Source organism: Emys orbicularis, chromosome 1 (genome assembly GCF_028017835.1).
Source record: "Emys orbicularis isolate rEmyOrb1 chromosome 1, rEmyOrb1.hap1, whole genome shotgun sequence".
Lineage (NCBI taxonomy): Eukaryota > Metazoa > Chordata > Testudines > Emydidae > Emys > Emys orbicularis.
In genome coordinates, this window is record NC_088683.1 from 251,121,027 (window position 1) to 251,145,016 (window position 23,990).

Genomic DNA, 23,990 nt, shown 5'->3' on the forward strand with positions numbered 1-23,990 from the left:
ATGGGTGCTAAATATTATTGTTACATTACATCCAGCTTATTTACTTTACTTTTGAAGGGTCATGTGCACACAACCCCATGAAACCAAACCCCAGTTTTGTCCCAGTTCTGTCATGCCAGTGTTTTGGTCAGCTCATGATGTGAGATTGCTCTTCTCATTTTCAGTGGTTGTGTGGTTGTTTCTATTGAGAGTACGAATTGATGAGCTGAGAAAGTCATGACATAAAAGCAAAAAGGACACTGTACTTACACCCTCCTGTGGCTAAAATGTTTGTGTGTCTGTGTTTTTGGAAAGTGTTCAAATGAGGCGCTGGCTTCAGCTCGCTGGAGCTGAAAATATTTCCCCCCTTTGGTGACTGATCTTATCATCTTCAAATGAGTGTCCTCTATTGACACATTGAATGAGGTAGTGTGAATCTGGCATAAACACTGTATTAAGCTATTTTCCCCCAATTCTTTTTCATGATAAATATTGGCAGGTTTAACAAAGGCAGGTGCCAAACAGAACGCCTGTGGAACAAATGACTAAACAAACACTGACCTAATCACTCGGATTGTCCTTAATCAATTTTTAATGTGATTCGGTTTGGAAGATATTTGTGACGTTTAATAAAATGTTAAAGCAAAGAGTGCATTTTGTGCTGTTTGTAAATCGTCAATGCATTTGCCATTGTGCTTTTGAAAATGTTACCATGGCCTTTGTTTTTCAGACGATGTCATATAACAGACACAGCCTGGCTGCAGATGCAAGTGAAAAACAGGCCAAAGAAATTCTTATCCGTCGCCGGCACAGCCTCCGGGAGAGTGTAAAGAAAACCCGCAGCCTGTCTAGGGACAGACCGGTATTTGCATTTTAGTATGTTTGTAGAAAAGAACTCTTCATAGCTAAATATCATGCAAAATGTCCCCCTGAAACACAGGAAAACTTGAATGTGCAAGGGAACAAGTAAAAATCAGTCATTTGTAATACTGACACTTAAGCTCTGATCTTGCACCTTCTTCTGTGCACGAGCCCTGGAGCTTGTGTGAAGCCCCATTTACCTCCACAGAGCTCCATGCAGTTGCATCTGTTGTAGGGTGAGGTTCTATTGCCGCCGTCATCCAAAATGTCCACAAAGAACTTCACAAACTTCATACACATAGCACTACAGACTTCTCTCTTCTCACTGTGAAGGTGCATCTGTATGTTAATAGAGCCTGCTTGGCTGAGATAGACAGTGGCACTGAGGCAGAAAATCTGTCCATAGGATGCTCCGCAACAATGTAAAGAGGACAAATTTTGACCAAGCTCAGCAGACCACCCCCCTCATTTGAAAAGTGCCAGGCGTTCTGCAATATCCACAGAGGGCACATAAGACCTCCAGCTTTGAGGAGGCACATAAAGGACCCCCTCTCCCCGCCAAGTAAACTGCATGGTATGCAATTTATTCTTCTTCAAATGATGCCGTTTGAAGGGCTGAGTCAACCTATACTGCAAAAATCACAAACTTCAGGTCATATCTGAAAGACTAGGGGGAAAGGGTCTTCCAGTAGAGGCCACACTGGCAGCTGCTTTGAAATCAATCCATCTACCCACTTTAGGAGAAAGGAAAATTAACCATTCTTTGAATATTTATTTTCGCATTCCATGGTTACTTGGTAATTGCTGTACTCATTGTTACAGCTGAGGTCAGAGTGACATCTGCAAGAATCACTGTATTTGGTTATCATCATTATTGAGGCTACCATGGCATTTAGTGTAACACTGGATCTTGTTCTGGAAGCACAATATTTTTCTGTCACTGCAGCCATGGCTACACATTGCCTTGGTCATGCAAATAACTGATTTACTAGCCAGGGATACCAGAGAGAAATACAGGACAAAGAAATTTTGTGGGTGGGAAAAGAAACAGGGGGTCCAAGTCAGATTGTCAAAATGCACAGACAGTAATTTTTAAAATAATTTTTCTTAAATAATGTTGGATTATTTTTTTTACTTAACCATTATGCCTTCAGCTCAGTGCTCATGGGTAGCACTACAATATCCAGAGGACAAATGTCTGCTAGGAAATGGATTTCAATTTCAAGTTTCTTTTGCTCTGAGAGTTTGTAAGCCAACTTTCAACTTTGAGCTAATTTTAATAAGTGAGTAATAAAGTTCTAAACAGGGATTGTGTATAGAAAGACTTTGGGTTTTCCTACATTAGCAAAAGTGGTCAAGGAAAGGTTGGGGTTAATGAACATGTAACTAACTCTGACCTATCCAGACCTTTTCTCTAGTATAGATGCATATTAACATATTTTATTTTGGTTTAGCTGGCTGACATTAACCTTAGGCTTCCCATTGGCTAGGGTAGGCCTCAGCCAGCTAAACTGAGGCAAAAGATTAACCTAGGTCTGTGGTGGGAAAAGATCATGATTAACTATTATGTGTTTGCTAACCTCAGCCTAGCCTTCAGCTCTTTTCCTAAGGTAGGCAAACCGTTTCAGACGTCTCGCTTGTGTTTCTGGTGTTCATTATGTGATATTTCCCTCTACTATAATTTAACACTTCCTGCATTTATTTATACAGGCTATCACCAAAGCAACACGGTTTCTGTCCCTGCCTAAAGATGCTAAACTGCCAGAGAAATTACGAATAAGGAATAAAACATCTTTTAGAGGTAATGCAACGTGTTCTGATACCAACGGCAGCACAGCCTAGTATATTGTATATTTGGGATGGACAGACTCCCCAGATAGGGCCACATTTACCCATATGAGTAATCCTTACGCGTGCAAGCAATTGCATTCACATCAATGTAATTACCCACATGAATAAGGACTACTTGCTTGGGTGAGGGTTTGCAGGATTGTGCCCATATCCTTGCTCCTAAACTAGAGATTCAGTAACTTCTTCAGTTGTTTTTAAGACCTCAACACTATTCAGCTGAAAAGCGGCTATTGTAAGTATTTTTGAAATGTCACCTTAGAGCAGTGGTGCCCAAACTTTTCCTGTCATGCCCGCCCACTCCCTTACCAGTAACGGAATCTGTTTGCACCAACCCCCCATTATGCACAGTTGGCTCAGCAAAGGAGCTTGGGCTGAATAGGGTGACCAGATGTCCCGATTTTATAGGGACAGTCCCAATTTTTGGGTCTTTTTCTTATATAGGCGCCTATTACCCCCCATCCCCATCCTGATTTTTTATATTTGCTGTCTGGTCATCCTAGGGGCTGAACTGGGGATAAGGGAGGGGCTGGCCTGGGGGTGGAGAAGGAATGAGGGCAAAGCTGGGCGTGGAGTGAAGCTGCGTCTGGGACCGGAGCTGGGCTGGGGGCAGAGTGGAGCTGTGGCTGGGGGTGGAGCTGGGCTGGGGGTGGAGTGGGGCTGTGGCTGGGGCCAGAGTTGGGCTGGGAGCAGCATGGGGCTGGATGGCACTCCCTCCCTGCTCCCTGTGGGAGCTGGCCCAGAACCCATCGCATGCCCCCTTGAATGTTCCTCCATGCCCCCCTCGGTGGGGCGTGCCCCATGGTTTGTGGACCACTGCCTAAGATTGTACTGTGTTACTTTGCCATTGCAAATACTGCTCTTATGGGGCTATTAAGACATGCCAGTGCTAATTAAAAATTAAGATAAAATAAGCGTGACAGAGGGGAATAAAGGAGGGGGGGTTGACATTACCGTATCCGAGGTAGAAGCCAAACTCAAACAGCTTAACGGGACTAAATCGGGCGGACCGGATGATCTTCATCCGAGAATATTAAAGGAACTGGCACGAGAAATTGCAAGCCCGTTAGCGATAATTTTTAATGAATCTGTAAACTCGGGGGTGGTACCGTTGGACTGGAGAATAGCTAATGTGGTTCCTATTTTCAAGAAGGGGGAAAAAAGTGACCCGGGTAACTACAGGCCTGTTAGTTTAACATCTGTAATATGCAAAGTCTTGGAAAAAATTTTGAAGGAGAAAGTAGTTAAGGACCTTGAGGTCAATGGCAATTGGGACAAATTACAACATGGTTTTACGAAAGGCAGATCGTGCCAAACCAACCTGATCTCCTTCTTTGAGAAAGTAACAGATTTTTTAGATAAAGGAAATGCGGTGGATCTAATATACCTCGATTTCAGTAAAGCGTTTGATACGGTACTGCATGAGGAATTATTGGTTAAATTGGAAAAGATGGGGATCGATATGAAAATCCAGAGGTGGATAAAGAACTGGTTAAAGGGGAGACTGCAGCGGGTCGTACTGAAAGGAGAACTGTCAGGTTGGAGGGAGGTTACCAGTGGAGTTCCTCAAGGTTCGGTTTTGGGTCCGATTTTATTTAATCTATTTATTACTGACCTCGGAACCGAATGTAGAAGTGGGCTCATAAAGTTTGCGGATGACACAAAGTTGGGAGGTATTGCCAATTCGGAGAAGGATCGGGATATCCTACAGGGAGACTTGGATGACCTTGTAAACTGGAGTAATAGTAATAGGATGAAATTTAATAGTGAGAAGTGTAAGGTGATGCATTTAGGGATGACTAACAAGAATTTTAGTTATATGCTGGGGACGCATCGGTTGGAAGTAACGGAGGAGGAGAAGGACCTCGGAGTCCTGGTTGATCGCAGGATGACTATGAGTCAGCAATGTGACGTGGCCGTGAAAAAAGCTAATGCGGTCTTGGGATGCATTAGGCGAGGTATTTCTAGTAGGGATAAGGAGGTGCTGCTTCCGCTATACAAGGCACTGGTGAGACCTCATTTGGAGTACTGTGTGCAGTTCTGGTCTCCCATGTTTAAAAAGGATGAACTCAAACTGGAACGGGTACAGAGAAGGGCCACTAGGATGATCCGAGGAATGGAAAACCTGTCGTATGAAAGGAGACTCGAGGAGCTCGGTTTGTTTACCCTAACCAAAAGGAGGCTGAGGGGGGATATGATTGCTCTCTTTAAATATATCAGAGGGATAAATACCAGGGAGGGAGAGGAATTATTTCAGCTCAGTACTAATGTGGAAACGAGAACAAATGGATATAAACTGGCCGCCGGGAAGTTTAGGCTTGAAATTAGACGACGGTTTCTAACCGTCAGAGGGGTGAAGTTCTGGAACAGCCTTCCGAGGGAAACAGTGGGGGCGAAAGACCTCTCTGGCTTTAAGATTAAGCTTGATAAGTTTATGGAGGGGATGGTTTGATGGGATAACGTGATTTTAGTCAATAGATCAATAACGTGCCATCGCTGGTAATTAGGATCAATGGGCAATGTGGGTCTGGCTGGAGAATCTTGCCCGCATGCTCGGGGTTCTGCTGATCGCCATATTTGGGGTCGGGAAGGAATTTTCCTCCAGGGTAGATTGGCAGAGGCCCTGGAGGTTTTTCGCCTTCCTCCGCAGCATGGGGCAGGGGTCGCTTGCTGGAGGACTCTCTGCGACTTGAAGTCTTTAAATCATGATTTGGGGACTTCAACTGCTGAGTCAAGGGAGAGAATTATTCCAGGAGTGGGTGGGTCAGCTTTTGTGGCCTGCATCATGCGGGAGGTCAGACTAGATGATCATGATGGTCCCTTCTGACCTTAAAGTCTATGAGTAAGTTATTGATAATTAGCAGAATTAATTAGAAGTGGCTTTTTTGCTCCAATAAAGTTTAGTGGTGGCAAAATATATTTAATTGGGGGCAAGCTAGGGGGAAATGGTGAGAACAAGAGCCTGGACTCTGTGGGTGAAATCTTGGCCCCGTGGAAGCCAGTGGGAGTTCTGTCATTGACTGCACGATTCCACTCTCTGTATTCTATGGGTGAGAGTAAGATAAAATGGTCACATCATTTGAAAAGGGAGTCAGAAGAAACAACACAAATAAATAAATCAGGGCAACAAAGATTTGGAAAGCAAAATATTTAGTCCTTGATTCACATGTCTTCAAAATACACATTTTCCCCATGATTCCCTTTTTCTTATTGAAGGGGATATCTGCATTTAAGGCCCAATCCTGCAAACCCTTACTCATGAGACTAGTCCTAATATAACTACTCCCATAAAAGTCAGTGAGATTTCTCATGGCAGCAGTTCTGTATCACTGAAGTCAATGAGAGATTAGGATTTAGTTCAGTGGGAACAAGCACATATGAGTCAAGCCTACTCATGTGAGTGAGGGTTTGCAGGATTGGCTTCTTGTTGTGTTTCAGTGTCTATGACTTTCTCTGCCTATATGTTCACCACAGGGATTATCCCCTTTAAAGATTTCCATGGGGTGAGATGCCTACAGCTTGTCTGCTTCTCCTTTCACCCCAAACTTTGATGCTAAAAAATGAGAATCTTCTCTGCATTACTTCCCACACATAAGAGTCATTGTCACGGGTATTAGAAAGAATGAAATCTTAGATCCACAGACTATTGTCCAAAGAGAACACCTAGTCCAAACCAGGTGAACAGTAGCCATAACCAGTGGCTAGGCTATTTGAACATCTGGTAGGAGTTAGGACACTCACATTTTACTCCCAACTCTGCCACTGACCGTGGGCACATCACTGAGTCTTTCTGTGCCTCAGTTTCTCAATCTGCAAAATGGGGATACTGCTTACCCTCTTTTACAAAGTGCTTTTTGTGCTATAAATGAAGCACTATTGACAAGCTGACTGTTACTATGGCAACTGGCCCAGAACGCTGATCCATGGATGAATTTGACACCCTCTGGGTCATGTCTCTTTCTGGACATTGTAGTGTATTTCACGCCTCAAATATCTCAGTGTTTGCCAAACCAGTGTTTAGGCATTTGGTTTCTCGGTTTCTCACAAATTTTTTTTTAATATTCCATGGAAAGTAGACAGCCTTTGTGAAAAATTTCGTTTTGTTGAAATCTGAGTTTTCCATAGAAAAATGGTTTCAATGGAACATCTCTGGCTTGCACTCTATATGATTTTTATTATAATTTATAAGTAGATAGAACCTGCTCCATCTGATTCTCTTCCACGTAAAGTAACAATCAAGAGCTACCCCTGGGAAGATGCAATACATTTAGATTCAGTAACATTTCCAGACCATACTGCCCACCATAATTAGTGGAATATGACCCCCACACAAGTTTAGCAATGGATCATGTCCTTGCAAGTTGGTAATTATGTCTTTGCTCTCCTGGAGTATAGTGATGCCTTTTATTCTGTAGCTCTGTCTACAGAGGTCATCCACTGTCACCTAGAATTAAACATTGAAAAGGAAATGTGCCTCAAGATTATTCAATTGTCAAAAAATATATAATTTGACACATTTAGAAAAAAAAGCAATAAGCCTGCCACCAGAGATGGAGGAAGGTTTTCTTTCTATGAAATTATGTGGGTGGATGGACAATTATATGAGGATATATTTTGTTGACCTCTTCCTCCTTTGTGCAAGAGAAATGCTGTGAAGAGTACTAATGGGAACCGTTCCTATGACAGTCCCACAATGTACTCCTCTTAAATACTATTAAAAATAGATTTAAAGCACCGTAACTGACTTAAATATAGGAAATACCACAATTCATTTGTAAATAGTAAATGCTATAAAATATGGAAGTATTAAAATTATGGAAAGTATGCAAATATTGAGGAAAATATTAAGAAATTTAAAGGAATGCTGCTAAAGGGAAAATCATTTTGATCTATATCTATCTATCTTTAGGAATAAATATCAACTAACAGACAGTGACCATTTAAGAATATTTGTGGATAGATTACCACAGCTTTCATTGAGACAATTTGTACTCTGCCCTGGGGAGACCAATGAGAAGGGGTTTGAGGGATTGGAAACTAAGATATATTGCACGATGTTTCCTCGACATTGTCCCTTCTGGTGGCGTAGAGAGGTAGGAGACATGACCTCCCACCTCCACAGATCCCCAGGGAAGATCCTTTGTCTGGTGGAGGGTTGGTCCCTTCGTGCTGCTTCTCTGGACCTCCTCCATCCTGGGCCATGCAGTTCCTTCAGGGAGAAGCATGCATACACAGAGGTTGAGTTACTAGTGATTTGATTACTATTTACTTAGGCAAGGATGCCCAGTGTAATACCGGCTGCACAGAGAGGGCAAAACATTGCAAAAAGCAGTTTATCCACCCCTCTTGCCCATACAAACCCTACCAAAGTAATATCTGTGGAACATTCCCAGTGGGAGTTCTTCAGGGCTGGGGAGGGAGTAAATGCAGCAGACCTGACACTTTCCCAGTATGGACACTGCTACACTTTGAGCTGGAGGTATAAATTCCAGCTTGAGGAGACATACCCTCCAAGCCAGCTAGTGTGCTAAAAATAGAAGTGTAGCTGTGGTGATGCACACCGTGGGAGGGGCTAGCTGCCCAAGTACATGCCTAGCATTTCAGCTGGGATTGTACTGGGGCAGCTAGCTCACCCGCTGCTCACACCATGGCGGCTACACTATTTTTAGTGCATTAGCTCAATCAGAGCTAGTGTGGGTATGTCTCCCCGAGTTGGGAATTACACCGCCAGCTTGAAGTGTAGATGTAGCCTATGGGAGCATCTACACTGCAATAAAAAACCCGGGTCACTGAGTCTCAGAGCCTGGGTCAGTTGGGCTCTGAGACCCACCCCCATCACAGGTTTCAGAGCCTGGGTTCCAGTCTGAGCCCGAATGTCCACGCTGCAATATTTAGCCCTACGGTCCAAGCCCTGTGACCCCAAGAGCCCCATCCACATGTCTGCATTCCCTTTCCCTCGTGTAAGTGGAAAGGAGCAGATAGACTGCTGTCTAGAACAACTGGAAATGTATAAGGAAATGTCACAAATGCTTTTGAAAACATTCAGCCAACTGAGCACAAATGCAAAATTCTATCTGCAAATTTGTGGGAAAACAGGCAAAATGGCTGTGAATTTCAAAATACAGATAAGCCTTTTTATTTCTTGTGGTTGATACTGTGCATGGCTCAGTTATTTTGTTTTACAGCACTGTATAGGCAGTGATATTCTTCAACTAACATTTTAATTTTGTTTTCAATTAACAGTAGGGGGTGCTGACAGCAGTGACTCTGAACTGGAGCTTCCTACCACAGTGCTCAATTTAAAACCCAGAGCACGAAAAATTTTGCAAGACCAGAGCCAGCAGCAGCCACTGCAGCAATTTAGACTGGAGTGGAGGAATGAAGTTAATGGAGACCATGATGGAAGGGTAGATCGCAGAGAAATGGACAATGAAGCTCAAGCATCCACAGGGTTCAGGCAACCACTGCTATCGAGACCAAGATTTGGAACAGTGAGTGAAGAAAATTTGACTGAAGATGTTAGATCAACAAGACCAAAGCCACCACCACGAATAGTCAGGTGGGCATCAGAAGCTGAAAGGCATAAAAATAAATCTCAGAATCAGCCATACTGAAAATAGCTGAAGTAGAACTATCAATAATAAACTACAGATTTAAATTAGCATTCTAAACCATCTGACTGGACAATGGGATCTATTTTTAAAACTTGGTGTGGATCCTTTGGGTTGCATGCCCATATCATTAATTAACTGGATGAAATACTACAGCAAATACTAAACCCAAGACACAAAAGAAAACATCTTTTATGAATAACTTTTAGCAATGCTCTGACAATTATGTTCTTTTAACCACTAAGGGGAAGATGTGCCTTTTATCACACTATTAGCTCTGGAACCAAATAAACCAAGTTCGATATTTAATTATCCAACTAAGAATGTTTTAAAAACTCTTACAATGAAGAGAACCTTTAAACATATTCTAGTACATTTAAGATTTTATTTATGATTGAATTTTGCTTGTCTAGATCAGATTTTTAATGTGACTAGCACTGAAAATTGCACTATGCCCGTCCCATAGACCTTACAAGACAAATACATGGATCACTGCAGATTATTGTTAGAATGGCCAGTATAGGAGGATGCCGTTAGGGGTTGGGAAGGCTGGAACAGGGTCAGAAAAAGAAGACCTAGTTGCAGAAGCAGATTCTGAAACAAATTCAGTTCATGGAAAATGGGCTGTAAAATCAGGTGAAGGGCACTAACTCCTGAGTAATCCTGATTCATACTATCTGCATTTCCCCCCCAGCATATAACCAATGAAAGGTGCTGAGCACCTTCAGTGCTATGATGAATGCCCTCAACTTTCATTCATGTCAATGGGAGTAGATAGCACTCAGCACCTATCAGGATTGGGCCCTCAGAGGAGGAGGTGCAGGCACATCAAAAGGATCTGTTTGAAGAACTGGCTACTGTGTCTGTTTGTGGCTACTGTGGAAATGCAGCAGAATTGTTATAACACTAGTCACAGGCTGAGGGTGGATGGTGTCACGGTGAGGCATGGAGTCAGATTCAGGAAATGTGGGTCCAGTTCTGAGTTTTGCTTGTGAATTTGGGTGGCTCATTTGGTCTCTTTGTATCTCCTCAGTAAAACAGGGATATTAGTCCTTCCTTTGTCTGTTTTGTCTTTATCTAGATTGTAAGCTCAGTGGGACAGGGACGATTTCCTATTTTTGTTTGTACTGCATGTTGCACAATGGGGCCTCAATCTCAGTTGGAGCCACTGGACACTACCATAAAATAAATTACTACTATTACTATACTAAAACATCCCTGTCTTTCTCATCTCAGTTTAGAGCTGGCCATTTTAGTTTTATTTATGTTTGAGGGTTGGTTTTATTTTTGTTTTTTGATGTCTCAAACTTTCCTAAATTTTGCTGCAGTTACTGTAATCCTTTTCTACTGTTCAGGTTATGCGGAGTTCTCGTATCTGTCAAATGCAAATTCTAAATTGTGTGCAGATGGAACCATGATCTTTTTAAAGTCTCAAAGGCCCACGTCAAGATACTTTCTCTACTGTGAAATGTTGATTTTTGCAAAAAACCGTGGCCATGTTTAGTTACTGTGGGAATCAGTCACCTGTGCACAACCATCTTCTTCTCTTTGGCTTATAATGGAGTGAGATGATGCTACAACAGGGGTCGGCAATGTTCGGCACGCGGCTCGCCAAGGTAAGCACCCTGGCGGGCCGGGCCAGTTTTATTTACCTGCTGACGCGGCAGGTTCGGCCGATCGCGGCCCCCACTGGCCGCGGTTCGCCGTTCCGGGCCAATGGGGGCGGCGAGAAGCGGCGCGGGCGAGCGATGTGCTGGCCGCGGCTTCTCGACGCCCCCAGTGGCCCAGGACGTCCAACTCCTGAGAACTTGCATCTTTTACTGACTTCAACTGGAGTAGTGGGTACTCAGTGTGATTGAAAGGCAGCCCCAAATGTTTAAATTGCACACCCAAAAACTGAGGCACCTAAAATTAGGGGCCATTTTCAGAAACCTGGGTTTTAACCTCTTTGTACTTCAATTACTTCATTTATAAAACAGGATAATCCTTATTTTTAAACGCATTTTGAGATACATGAATGAAAAGCAGTAAGTAAATGCACACCATACACTTACAGAATCATTATATTTTGAAGTATGTCTCCTACTGCCTTTTTCTCTACAGGGAAAAAGTAAATTGGAACATTATCTTTAAGACTTTCTAATCAGCACCTTCAGCTACAGCCTGCAGTGTGGATTTTGTCATCCAATGTCAAAGAAAGTTTGTGGGTGTTGGGAAATTAGAAGCTTGAGCATTGGTCTGCTAAACCCAGGGTTGTGAGTTCAATCCTTGAGGGGGCCACTTGGGGATCTGGGGCAAAATCAGTACTTGGTCCTGCTAGTGAAGGCAGGGGGCTGGACTCGATGACCTTTCAAGGTCCCTTCCAGTTCTAGGAGATGGGATATCTCCATTAATTATTATTATTATCTAGCACCATCTACTGGCGGAAATGATTTATTGACTATAGACATGGTTTTCATTCCCTTCAAGGAAAACAAGTCTGCAGTGACAGAATAATTTCTGTCACACAGAAGCGAAGGGAGAAATTTAGGGAGACAGAATTCAACTGAAGTTTGGCCAGGATGATGAAATGAAGACACTTGTTCTTGTGAAAAGTATTGTGGGATCTATAGTGACAGTTAGGAAACTTCAAGAGGTGAATTGCAAAACCAACCTCCCCACGCCCCCCCCAAGACAAGACTCAAGGCAGAAGAAAAGCAGTGAGGTGTGACTCATGGGGATGGGAATAGTGAGAATGGTAAAATGCCAAGCTTATTTTCCTAGGCACTGGAAATGGTGGCTCTGGACTCCCTGTCTCAGAACTTGCATTCCAACTCTTTCCCCTTTCTGTCTTTGTTTCTCTTGTAACCATTGATGGCCCTGCCTTCCTGGGTGAAGTAGAGATCAAATCCCATTTGCCATTTAAGTGAAAGCTGGCATCTCCAAAGATAGCATTTAGCAGCAACTACCTTCCGCAGAGGGGAATCCAAAACCTCGCAGATGCAGGCACTGCCAGAAACAGCATGGAAATTGGGAGCAAAGGGTAGGAGCAGCCCCTAGTACAGGGATCGGCAACTTTTGGCAGGTGGCCCGCCAGGGTAAGCACCTGACGGGCCGCCTGCCAAAGGTTGCCGATCCCTGCCCTAGTAAAAGCATCCTCTTGTGTAAGGGGGTGTGGTCAGGTAGGTGCATAGATTGGAGCCAGAAAACAGAGGAGAGCTGGACTGGCAGGGGAAGCTGGCAACAGGGTTGGAGACAGTGCATTCATATCTGGGAACTACAGGAATAAGAGAACAAGAAGGTATTACAAGCCGTTCCTAAGGAATGGAGAACCCTCTTGCACTCCCTTCAGCTACCATATGCAACTGAACTGACTTCCCAGCCCCATTCCCCAATTCCTTCTGCTCTTAGGCCCAACTCAGGAAATCACTTAATCACATGTTTAACTTTAAGGACATACAGAAGGCAGCGGGACTTACATATGCGTTTCAAGTTAAGCACATGCTTACATGATGTCCTGAATAGAGATGTTTCCTGAATGGGTGCCTAGCTGATCAGGAAACAAGAGGTCAACTTGACTCAGTAAGTCAATCAGGCAGAGGAAGACTAAAGAATTGAGAGAAGGCAGTCACGGAAACGAAATATACTGCATTGGAGGTGCATCCCATCCAACTCCATTGACTTGGCCACCTGTCTTCTGAAATGCATTACAAGGAACAATATATAAAGTTAACAGAAGACAATTACTGAAACATTAATAAAAATGGAATGTCATTTCACTTTATTGCATTTTAAAAGAAAATTTTAGTGCATTTTTTGTAACTAACACTACAGAGAGTAATCTTTTCTAAAGTACTTCAGAATCACTTTTTGCTATAAATAAAAGCCACTTTGTCCAGTAGCATCAGCTACAGTATGTCCCTGAGACCACATCTTTCACAGGCTTCTCACGCCAAATATTAATTTTCCATAATACAGATTTAGACAATAAGAAAAATACATCTTCCAAACCAAAAATCGTTCATATATTAAAAGAAAAAATAAAAATAAAATAAAATTTGGTTATGGAAAGCACACAGTGTTTCAGCTTGTGCATAAACATAAAAAGTGAAGTGTTGAGTCCTATCACCCCTGAGAGTGGTATGCAGACAATTGTTAAATCTAGTGTTAGCTAATTTCATGGTGCATTTGGTCTAAGAAAGCCCCCCACTTTTGTTATCAGTGTCACAAGTTAGAATGACTTTCTATCTGTTGGTTGTTGGGTAAGAAGACCACCAAAGTTGTTAAATCCTTTATACCAAAAACCAGTCCACTATGTTTTATTTCCACTTCATTCCAAGTGGCAGCAGCAAAGCAAAGTTTGCCCTTGTTGCCAAGAAGGCTAACAGCATACTGGGCTGCATTAGTAGATGCACTGCCAGATCGAGGAAAGTGATTATTCCCCTCTATTTGGCGGCGGTGAGGCCACATCTGGAGTACTGCATCCAGTTTTGGGCCCCCAACTACAGAAAGGATGGGGACAAATTGGAGAGAATCCAGTGGAGGGCAACAAAAATGATTAGGGGGCTGGGACACATGACTTATGAGGAGAGGCTGAGGGAACTGGGCTTATTTAGTCTGCAGAAGGGAAGAGTGAGGGGGCATTTGATAGTAGCCTTCAACTACCTGGAAGGGTTTTCCAAAGAGGCTGTTCTCAGTGGTGGCAAATGACAGAACAAGGAGCAATGGTCTCAAGTTGCAGTGGGGGTGGTATAGTTTGGATATTAGGAAAAACTATTTCACTAGGAGGGTGGTGAAGCACTGGAATGGGTTACCTCAGGAGGTGGTGGTGGAATCTCCATCCTTAGAGGTTTTTAAGGTCCGTCTTGAGAAAGCCCTGGCTAGGATGATTTAGTTGGAGTTGGTCCTGCTTTGAGCAAGGGGTTGGACTAGATGACCTCCTGAGGTCTCTTCCAACCCTAATCTTCTATGATTCTATGATAAAGGTCCCTGTTCTGGGGAATGATGTGTCTTTCCTGAGTGGAGGGGAAAAGGGCACGAGAATTAGTGGGGACGTTTTGAGGCTCTTGCTTAAATGGTCACCAGGGATAAAATTTTCAAAAGTGACTTAGGTGCCTAAGTCTCAATTGAAAGTCAATAGGACTTGGGCTCCTAAGCACCTAAGTCACATAGCAAAACTTTATCCCAGGTCACAAAAAAATAAGATGAAATCTACAGTACATTAAAAATGAGAAGATTCCATTTTCTGCATGAAGCTTAACTCTCATACAGAAATCAAGGGGACCTCCCAAAAACAAGCACATATATAGACTAGTCTCACTGTGTCCGCCTATACAATTTCAAGTAATTAAAATATATGTATGTGCTCCCATTGTGCTTTTACTGAGATCAATGGGATTTTGCCACCGATTTCAAACAAGAACAGGCACTCTGTAAGAAGGAAGGAAAAGTTGATTTAAAAACAAAATTACAAAACACCATCTGTGACGGCTATAAAGTAACATTTAAAGTTGCATGTGCACATCATACATGCTAAATTCAATTTAAAAAAATCAGCAGAGAGGCTCTGTATACTACATCAAATAATTAAACGGGAAGTGCTATGAAACTTTCAGATAAAAGGCACTATAAGAACAAACTTTTTTTTAAACTAGTGGATCAAATGTAATGCTCAGAAAAGTGACAGACTAGTAACACTGACTTGAACCTGGTATAGTATGGGTCACTGCTATGGAAACCATCCCCATAAGTCTGTCAATGCATTTCAATCTTTACCTGCATCAACCTCCATTAGCTTTGGCCTGCTAAAATGGATGCAAACAAACAAAGACTAAGCTGCCAAACACACACATTTTCCCTGGTTACCTAAACTGGGATTTAAATGTATGTCTTCAGAGATGAAAAATACTGGATTAATCCTACATGGAACGAACACTTTAAAACATCACTAGATTTTCCAAAATGTGTCTTAAACAACCATCTAAAGAACAGGAAGGAGCGGTTATTCTTAAAATGAAGATGGAACAAAATTGCACAGGAAGTTCTGGGAGTTCCTTAAAATACTCACTTAAGACAGAAGGTTGCCAGATGGAGGTGTTCAATAGTCCAGGTACCACTAGTGCAAATTTCACTGTAATTTACATTGTCTCATCTTCAATCACCCTTACTCTGCACGATGGCATTTTCTCTTAAACTACCTTCTATATTATATATAAAAGAAACATATGTGCTAGAGCATACACAGCTCTATTTACCAGAAATGCTGGGACAGAGGAGTGAAAGCAGAATGTCAGTCAGCCAGTTGGGAATGGTTAATTATGCTGCATGGGAAAACTTCTAGGCAGAGCATGCGTCACAAGTTATATGTGGAACCTCTGATTTATCAACAAACCATTGTCACAGGAGGCCAATGGTTTATCCAGGTCAGCCTTCATTTCTCATACTGATAAGTGAACATAACAAATTTTACTTGTTTAAATAAAAAATTCACTTGTCTGTCTCTCTCAGTCAAAGAGCCTATCAGTCTAACCATCATGCTTCAATGTGGGGCTGCAAACTGGATTATTCATCAGCCATTTATATATTCAGAGTCAGAATCATTTTTCTTGAAGGGATTTCAACCTTATTAGCACAAAGAAAATACAACGCTCAATTTACGAAAGGTTTTAAATGATATCTGCACCTTTGAAAGAGAATTTCTCTGAACTACAGCTCTGAGCATTCCTGTATTGACATATGATCCTGCAGCAGACAAGTCTGTATGAATCTGAGGGGTCAGTCAGGCTGGCCTCCCCTTGAACTTGTACCATTTCTTTTAGAAAACAGCCTGTTGCTGCAATACAGGTTTCTTTAGTGCTCACCATTCTTTAGTATAAAGTATCCCCAGCTATTTGAATTACTTTGCATTTTATTGACGATGCACCAGCCTGTCCAAAATAAGCTGCTATTCACTTTTTAATTTAGCATTTCTACCACTGCAATATCGTGGTGTGTTCATGAGCATTATCAGAATAGCCACCAGTGCCAGCCCCACACCAAGACTTGGAGGGCCACAGGGACTGAACTCCTGTGCAATTCCTGAGAGAAGAGGGGCAATTATGCGTCCCACAGATGTCACAGACTGACCAACTCCTATGAGCGTGCCACTGGCCTGATTCCCACCCAGGGTCAACTCAAGGTCAGTGATGCAAGTGCGTCCTACAGTGGTTGAAAACGCTAAAAATGTTGACGATAAAATGACCGCCCATATGCTGAGTGCTGTGGAATATAGCATTATCAATACACAGGTGAGAACAGTGGAATGTAATAAAAGTGCATAAGAGTTATGTTGATAGAGTCTTGTTATTGGTCCAAGTAGAAAACCAGCAAGTGCTCCAACGGTGCTACTATAGCTTATGAGGTACCCTGTGAGCTTAGGTTTCACCCCAAATCTCTCTTCAATTGCCAGAACAAAATTGCTATAATACAGCATTACAGCTACAGACATTAGTAACCGTACTAAAAATATATCCCACAGATCAGAGCATGCAATGCTTTTAATCCTCTTCAGCACTGACACAACTGGAATCCATAGGGACTGGAGGGGAGTATCATATTTCATTGTTCCATTAGCTAGTGATTGAACCTGCAGGTCATAGTTTGCCTTTGCTGTCACTTTACTGTTACTGGTGGTCTGTTCGTTTTCATTACTATCTGTGTGTTCCTCACTCCATGGTAACATCCAGACCAGGCCTGTAGAGGTAAAGCATTACAATCAGTTAATTGTAGACAGTTACGCTCTTTACCCCATACTCAAACATGTAAGTTACTGTTATGTTTTAATGATGTCTCTAATTGTAGAAATCAAAGACATGAAAGTATTTTGCACTTTGTTGGCAACATTTCATCTTAAAATAATCACAAAACAGTTTACAAAAATTAAGCACAACATAACCCATGTAGTTACTATTGGTTTCCCCATATTTTAAATGGGGCTCTATAATAAGAGAGAGAGAAAGGTTAAGTGACTTGCTCATGCAGCATATACATAGCAGATCTGAGAACTGAACCCAGGATTCAAACTCCCATTCTCCAGCTCTAGACACAAAAACAACACTCCATCTCTTGTATCTGGATGTAAAAAATAAATAAATAGGGGGAGGGCTGTCTTAAATGAACTATTTTCAAAAAGTCAGAAGAAGTTTACATTCAAAGAGCAGTCTGAATACACAGAACAGAAGGGGATTACAATCATATTACTGTACAAACAGCATGAACACGTATCGCTTGAAAAAGCCTGAAGCACAAAATACTACATACAACTTACCAGCATTCAGAATGAAGATAAAAGAACAGATGAAAGATGTCAGGTAAAAGCCACTCTCTAGCTCTGTGAAGTAGCCACCAACTACAGGACCCAGGATGAAACCAACACTGGAGGCTGCATTGAAATGTCCTATTACAAGAGGGCGCTCTCTCTCAGAAACCAAGTCAGAAAGAAGAGCTTTTGAAATGGAGAGTGTGTGTTTGAAAATACCTGCAAGTTAACATAAAAACATACAGGAAAACGATATCATATTTATTTAGCATGTGATGTAATTCATAAGGTTGTGTTTAATTATTGTTTGAAAATTCCAAAAGCTACAAATTATCCAACGCCAGAGCTATAGAGGTTGTGTCCTGGGCATGTGACGAGTCTGGCAGCAACCATTCCCTCGGCTAGTTGAGGGTTGGGACCTAGGAATCATGTTAAACAGAGATCTGTGTCAAGTGAGCAAAACAGCTCAAATAGAATAGAAGCAGCACCTCTGAATGGTGGATCCCAGTAGAGGTGAGGCAACTGCCAGAGACACTGAATCTTGTGGTCAGTGCTGGGGAAAGAATGATACGGCAGGCTACAGATACTTGCAATTGGTACAGTACAATCCCAGATTGTTAAACAGTAGGTATTGACAGGCCGAGAGAAGCAGTAATTAATATGAATTCTGGGGCATTCTAAAAATGCCACACGTGCACAATAAAATCTCTCTCTCTGCTCCTTCCTCACAAAAGGATTACCTTACACCACCACAGTCCACAACCATTGGCAATATAGGAGCATTACAAAAACCTCTAAAGAGGTAGTTAAAATTTTAAAGATTTATCAAACAAACCACTGAAGTTCCTTTATCATACCAAAAAAACCACTGCCTCCTCTATCAAGGAAACAAAAAAGTTTTCTTTGGAATGAGGCTAGTCAGTCAGAATTTTAAAAACCTATTATCTGAGTTTTATAATACAGATATGTTGATGGAAACTTAGTGTTAGTGGCACTAACAAATATGCTTTTACACAACATACACAGCCCATTAAGTAGTGAGCCAAGCTTTTAGATGATCTCCTATTTGGAAATATATGTTCAGTATGACAACAATATACTGAAGATAATATATATCATATTATGTGGTGCACACAGACTAACATTTTTAGAAGTTACTAGTGACTTTGGGTGCTCAACTTGAGAAACATTAAAGTGGCCTGATTTTCAGGAAGTGATAAGCACCCATCCCTTTGAAAAAACAGTCCCTGCACTAAGGTGTCTCAGAAGTTGTTCACCCCCTCCCCCACCCTCAAAAAACCCCCACAAGCCCTGAAAAATCACTGGTACATTTCTCAATTAAAAAAAAAAAAGTAAATGAAAAATTCAGTAAAAAGATCAACTTAGAGGTCTTTTCAAAGCTGGGGTTCCATAGGTGCCCAAGAACCATTGCACCTGTGATAAGTAAAACTGTTCAAAGCTGCTATCCAGCTTGTCCCCATATCTAAATATCATAACTTCCGCAGCAATAATTCTCAAACTAACATTGGACTGAATATAAATCCAAGTACCAAGTCAATTACTCACCTACAGGTACCCTTGCAATGGCAAATAAACACACACTGGTGGACATGCCAAGTAGCAAATAACCCAGTGCACTGAAGAGGATACAGGCAAGCAGGGAATATTGTCTTCCTATTACATCACTCCAGCAGCCCTGGTAAGACAATAAATGAGTGCTTTTATAGTACTGAACTACCCATTGTGAACAATATGCATGTCTGAATTAAATTGATTACTTCTCCTCTCAAAAGAGAGGTCCCTGAGGGACCATCAGTGGAAACATTCATAAACAGATTAGATAACATTCATAATAGTATTGCGTCTAGATGCCAGATGCTGGACACCCCGGACTAAATTCAACCCTGAAGTCAATGGGAGAAGCACCTGCTTGCACCATGAATTAATTTTACTAGATGAGATATGAAAGCCAAGCTTAATTTAATTTAATGTCTCATCTTAATTTTATGTAAACTCGTGACAATTTAGTGAAATATCATGGGCGACAGTCTAATGAAAATGCCATCACACCAACACTGACCCAGGGCCGGCTCTGGCTTTTTTGCCGCCCCAGGCAAAAAAGCCTCCCGCCGCCCCCTCCGCCCCTCCGGCGGGGAGCGCGGCAGGGGAGGGCGGCGAGCCCACTGCGGGCCCCACTCTCCCCGACCGGCCGGAGCGCCGGGAGGAGGGCGGTGAGCCCACTGCGGGCCCCGCTCTCCCCGACCGGCCAGAGCGCCGGGAGGAGGGCAGCGAGCCCGCCGCAGCTCCGCTCTCCCCGGCGGCTGGAGCGCCGGGGGGAGGGCGGCGAGCCCGGCCGGGGCCCCACTCTCCCCGGCCGGCTGGAGCGCCGGGGGAGGGCGGCAAGCCCGCTGCGGCTCCGCTCTCCCCGGTGGCCGGAGCGCCGCGGGGAGGGCAGCGAGCCCAGTCGCGGCCCCGCTCTCGGGCCTGAGCGCCGCCCCCCTCCAGGTGCCGCCCCAAGCACCTGCTTGGTAGGCTGGTGCCTGGAGCCGGCCCTGCACTGACCACTATTATTTATTTACAATAGTAACTACTGTGAGCTAGATGCCTGCCAAACACTCAGAGAGGGCAGTCCCGGCTTGAGGGAGATATCACTCTGAGGGCAGACAAACAGAGAGAGGTCATGGGAAGGGGGAAATTAAAAGGTAACCTATATACAATAAGTCAGCTTAATTCACTACATGCAGCATGGCAGAACAGGGTCTTTAAGTAGGAAGGGTAGGAGCCTTACACATAAGTTCAGGGAAGCTGCAAGAGACAGAGGAAAAGGTGACTGTGTGCCAAACGGGTGGATGAAACCTAGGAGCACTGGCTCCAAAGTACAGATTTGAATGTTGGCAGGTACAGTATACATTCCTGGCCTTGGGGTTGTGTCCTTGTGCATATTTGTTTTGGGAAAGTAGAGGGAAAAGCATAACCTATGGGGGAAAAAATAAAGTTTGAGAGACATTGCATAAATTAAGGCTATCTGGCAAATTACAACAGACTCCATATTAATCACAGAATAGCAAACACAGATAACATAATTTCAGAGATCTGGTCCATGATGCTATTTCTTGTATTTAGACTACTGCGTTAAAGAAAATTGCTCTAATAGCAACACAACATTAAACAGAATGTTGCATGACTGATGCATAGTAATATTTGAATGCTTAAACTACTACTTTCAAATCTAGGCAGAGATTTGGTTTTCAGCTAAAAATTTCATCTTGTGTACTAGGATTTGATTAGTCCCTATAACTGAAACAAAAAGTTCCACAGAGAGTAAGAACAGTTCCTCCAACCTCAAGGGTTTGTGTAAACACTAGTGTAACGCTGACAGACCTCGGTCGTCGGCAGGCAGGATCGAACCCAGGACCTCTGGAGCTTAGTGCATGAGCCAAAAGTCAACTGGCTGTTAGCTAAGGCTGTAGATCAGACTCAATCTCTTTCTCTCTCTCTAAGTGGTCTCAGTGCCACTAGATGGGACAGGAGGTGTGCGGGTTACACTAGCAAATGTACAGTTTCACATTCCCCAAAATATTACCATTAATGTTATCAATTTTCCTACAAAGTTAATAGAAACACCAATATATATTTAAGATTCAGTATTCAAAACTTACCACAAACGTGCTGGAAAAGAGCTGCAGTAAACCATAAAAAGATCCTAATAAAAAAATAGTGGAAAAAAAAGACACTGAGAATTAAGTATGAACAGACTTGTGAAACTGGCTTTAAAATGGTTCTGCAAAGTGGGAAAATTAACAAAATAATTCATTAGAAGTACAGGAAGAGGCAATAGGGAAAAGCAGGGGCGGGGTACAGCATGAAAAAGAGTTTCACCACTTTGATGGATGAATTTTCCTCTTTTACTGGGTGTCTCAAAATTGCAATACTATTCAACTGAGAAGTGTGGAAGCAGAAGTATGCTGCTTTGCCAGGGGAAATAACTGAAACTGGGACATTTGGCATCCTACACCAAACATGACAGGGCATTGTAGCAGTAGGCCTGGAAGAAATTGCAAATCCTACCCTTCAAAATGAAGGGTAAGAACCTAGCAGCAATTGGCAGTAGGAGAGAAGGAACAGAAAGAAAACAACAATTCCAGCATGGAGCCAACAGTACAATATTTGTCAGTCTCTTTTACTGATTAAAGGACACCCCAGCTCCCTGGCTTTTTGAATGCTTAAAGTCAATGCAGAGCGTAGAGGTGATAACATACTGTACACTAAAGTTACTGCATAAAAAACATTTCTGTCAACCAAACTCAGAACTGGGATTAGCATCAGAAGGAGCTCTATTCCAGGCAAACTGAAAAGGCAGGATATAAAAAATCTGGATATAAAGACGACATTTATATCATCATTACTATTTATAAACAGTGCACTAGACCTGTATTTGTGTTACAAGCCAGCACCCCAGAATCACTTCAGTGGAGGAGAGGAAGCTACAGAACTCAAAAAGGTCATCATTTGGAACCCACCATACAGTAGCTTCTGAAGACAACTATGAAGAAATACAATTACTTAATAGTGGGACAATCATGATTATAAGGGGGAAGAATCAGCTGCAGAAAAATGTCTATCTTGCTTAGAGCTTGCCATTGTTTTCCACTGTGTGGCTACTGAAGGTTAGTTATGATACATATCTGACTTCTACCTCATGTCCTGGGTAATCAGTACCCATGCTGTACTCACCTACTACTCCTGCAACAGTTGGACTTGCTCCTAGAGACTTGATATGAAGGCTTAACAGAGGCACAACCATACTTACACCAAAGAAGTCCTGAAAGAATAGGGAGAATGGAGTTTCAGTAATTGAGCATATTTACAAAGATACAGAAAGTCAAGATTTAGAATAAGTGATTCTGTATTTTAAAAGGGTATAATATTTTAATTAAATAAAAATCTAGGATCAGGTCTACATTTGGAAGGCTCCACCCATACAGATATACCAGCATATTATCCTGGTCAAGTGCTTCTAGTGTGGATGCAGCTTATCCTAGCTGCCCTGAGTGAAACAAGCTATACTGGTAAAAGCACAGTTTTGCTGGTATGACTGCATCTACACTAGGGGTTCTAGACGGCACAGTTTTGCTGGTATGACTGCATCTACACTAGGGGTTCTAGACGGCACAGTTATGCTGATCACAAATCACACTTTCATCACACACATGACCAAAAGTTTGTAACATAGACCTGGTCTACAAGAAATAAAAAGTTTTGCATGACAGAGAAAGTGTTGTGGTGCATTGCATAATCCTTGCAATTTGACTGGTATGTTCACAAACTACAATTTTTTAAGCTAAAAACTATTACAGGAACTACTTATCTTCTGAATGGTTCTAAATACATGAAGAAAGCTACACTCTTTCAGAAGACCTAGTTAAGAAATATTTAATGCTTAATATATATATTTGAAGTTGAATAATTATTCTGAATTTTCAAAATGATAGGTTTGCACTAATAGCATTTTTAATTCAGCAATATAAATAGTCTGGTGTATCATGCAAATATGAGAAAAGCTCCTCTCTGTACAAATAATTAAGTTATGAAAACAAACATTTAAAGCACTTTGAAAAATGCATGTAAAGTACAGTCTTTCAGTTGAAAAACATCATCTACAATGGGAAGAGAGGCTTTCAAGACAGCCCACTCCTGTAAGTAGATTACATTATTTTTCTTGCATTACAATGGCAAAGTGTTATACAGGATACAGTACAGAGGCAAGGCAAAGCATAAGGGAAGCAGAGATTTCCTCAATAGCATCAGAGGAAGGCGAGACAGCATGTGGGGGTTCTACACTCCTATACTGTACAAGGATCTCCAGGCCTGTCCTTTCAAATTTTTATCTTTTGTTAACTTACCACATTGACCTGCTAATTCTTTACTGTACAATGCTGCTTGCATGCCACTTCTACATCAGAGTGGAACTGTGCTGAAGGGGACTACTGAAGCAGTATCACCTTTTATGAGAGACTACTGCAGTTGGACTAAACGTCCATAATAGTCCGTCCAAAACTAGAATAGAGATGTCATTATATATACCATTCAGTCAAATGCTTCAAATACCTCATTAAGCAGTCATGGCTAATTTTTATATATACATACACTCACAAAACTATTGAATATTTATTAGCATAAGTCTAATAATACCCATAGTTGATCCCTGGTACTTCTTAAGTAACACAATCTTTAAGCCCAGTAATTGTTACTAGCATTTGCATGTCAGTGAAGAACAGTAATTATTTCTTATTTTAAAGAGAGAAGTGTATGTTATTCTAAACTCTAATTTACTGGCTATGGGAAGGTTATGTAGCAGACAACAGCTCAGTGACATCTTTCAGCTACTATTCACAGCGGTCACCCTTAGAAATGTG

The 23,990-nt window shown here is 42.1% G+C and overlaps 2 protein-coding genes across 2 annotated transcripts in view; one reads left to right on the forward strand and one right to left on the reverse strand.

Moving 5' to 3' along the window:
- SLC9A2 (solute carrier family 9 member A2) overlaps nt 1–9,302 on the forward strand; it is a 37,755-nt gene extending 28,453 nt beyond the window's left edge. Inside the window, exons 10-12 of the mRNA XM_065406054.1 lie at nt 710–841; nt 2,551–2,641; nt 8,932–9,302. Of these exons, the coding sequence (XP_065262126.1) occupies nt 710–841; nt 2,551–2,641; nt 8,932–9,302 (594 nt within the window). The remainder of the gene's footprint in view (nt 1–709; nt 842–2,550; nt 2,642–8,931) is intronic.
- A 3,676-nt stretch (nt 9,303–12,978) lies between these two features.
- On the reverse strand, nt 12,979–22,396 carry MFSD9 (major facilitator superfamily domain containing 9). The gene is made up of 5 exons (XM_065406068.1): nt 22,309–22,396; nt 21,234–21,277; nt 19,141–19,270; nt 17,584–17,793; nt 12,979–17,009 (listed from the first exon to the last, which is right to left on the reverse strand). The coding sequence occupies exons 1-5, from the start codon at nt 22,376–22,378 to the stop codon at nt 16,222–16,224; spliced, it is 1,242 nt and encodes a 413-aa protein (XP_065262140.1). The 5' UTR covers nt 22,379–22,396; the 3' UTR covers nt 12,979–16,221.
- Between the last annotated feature and the right edge of the window lie 1,594 nt (nt 22,397–23,990).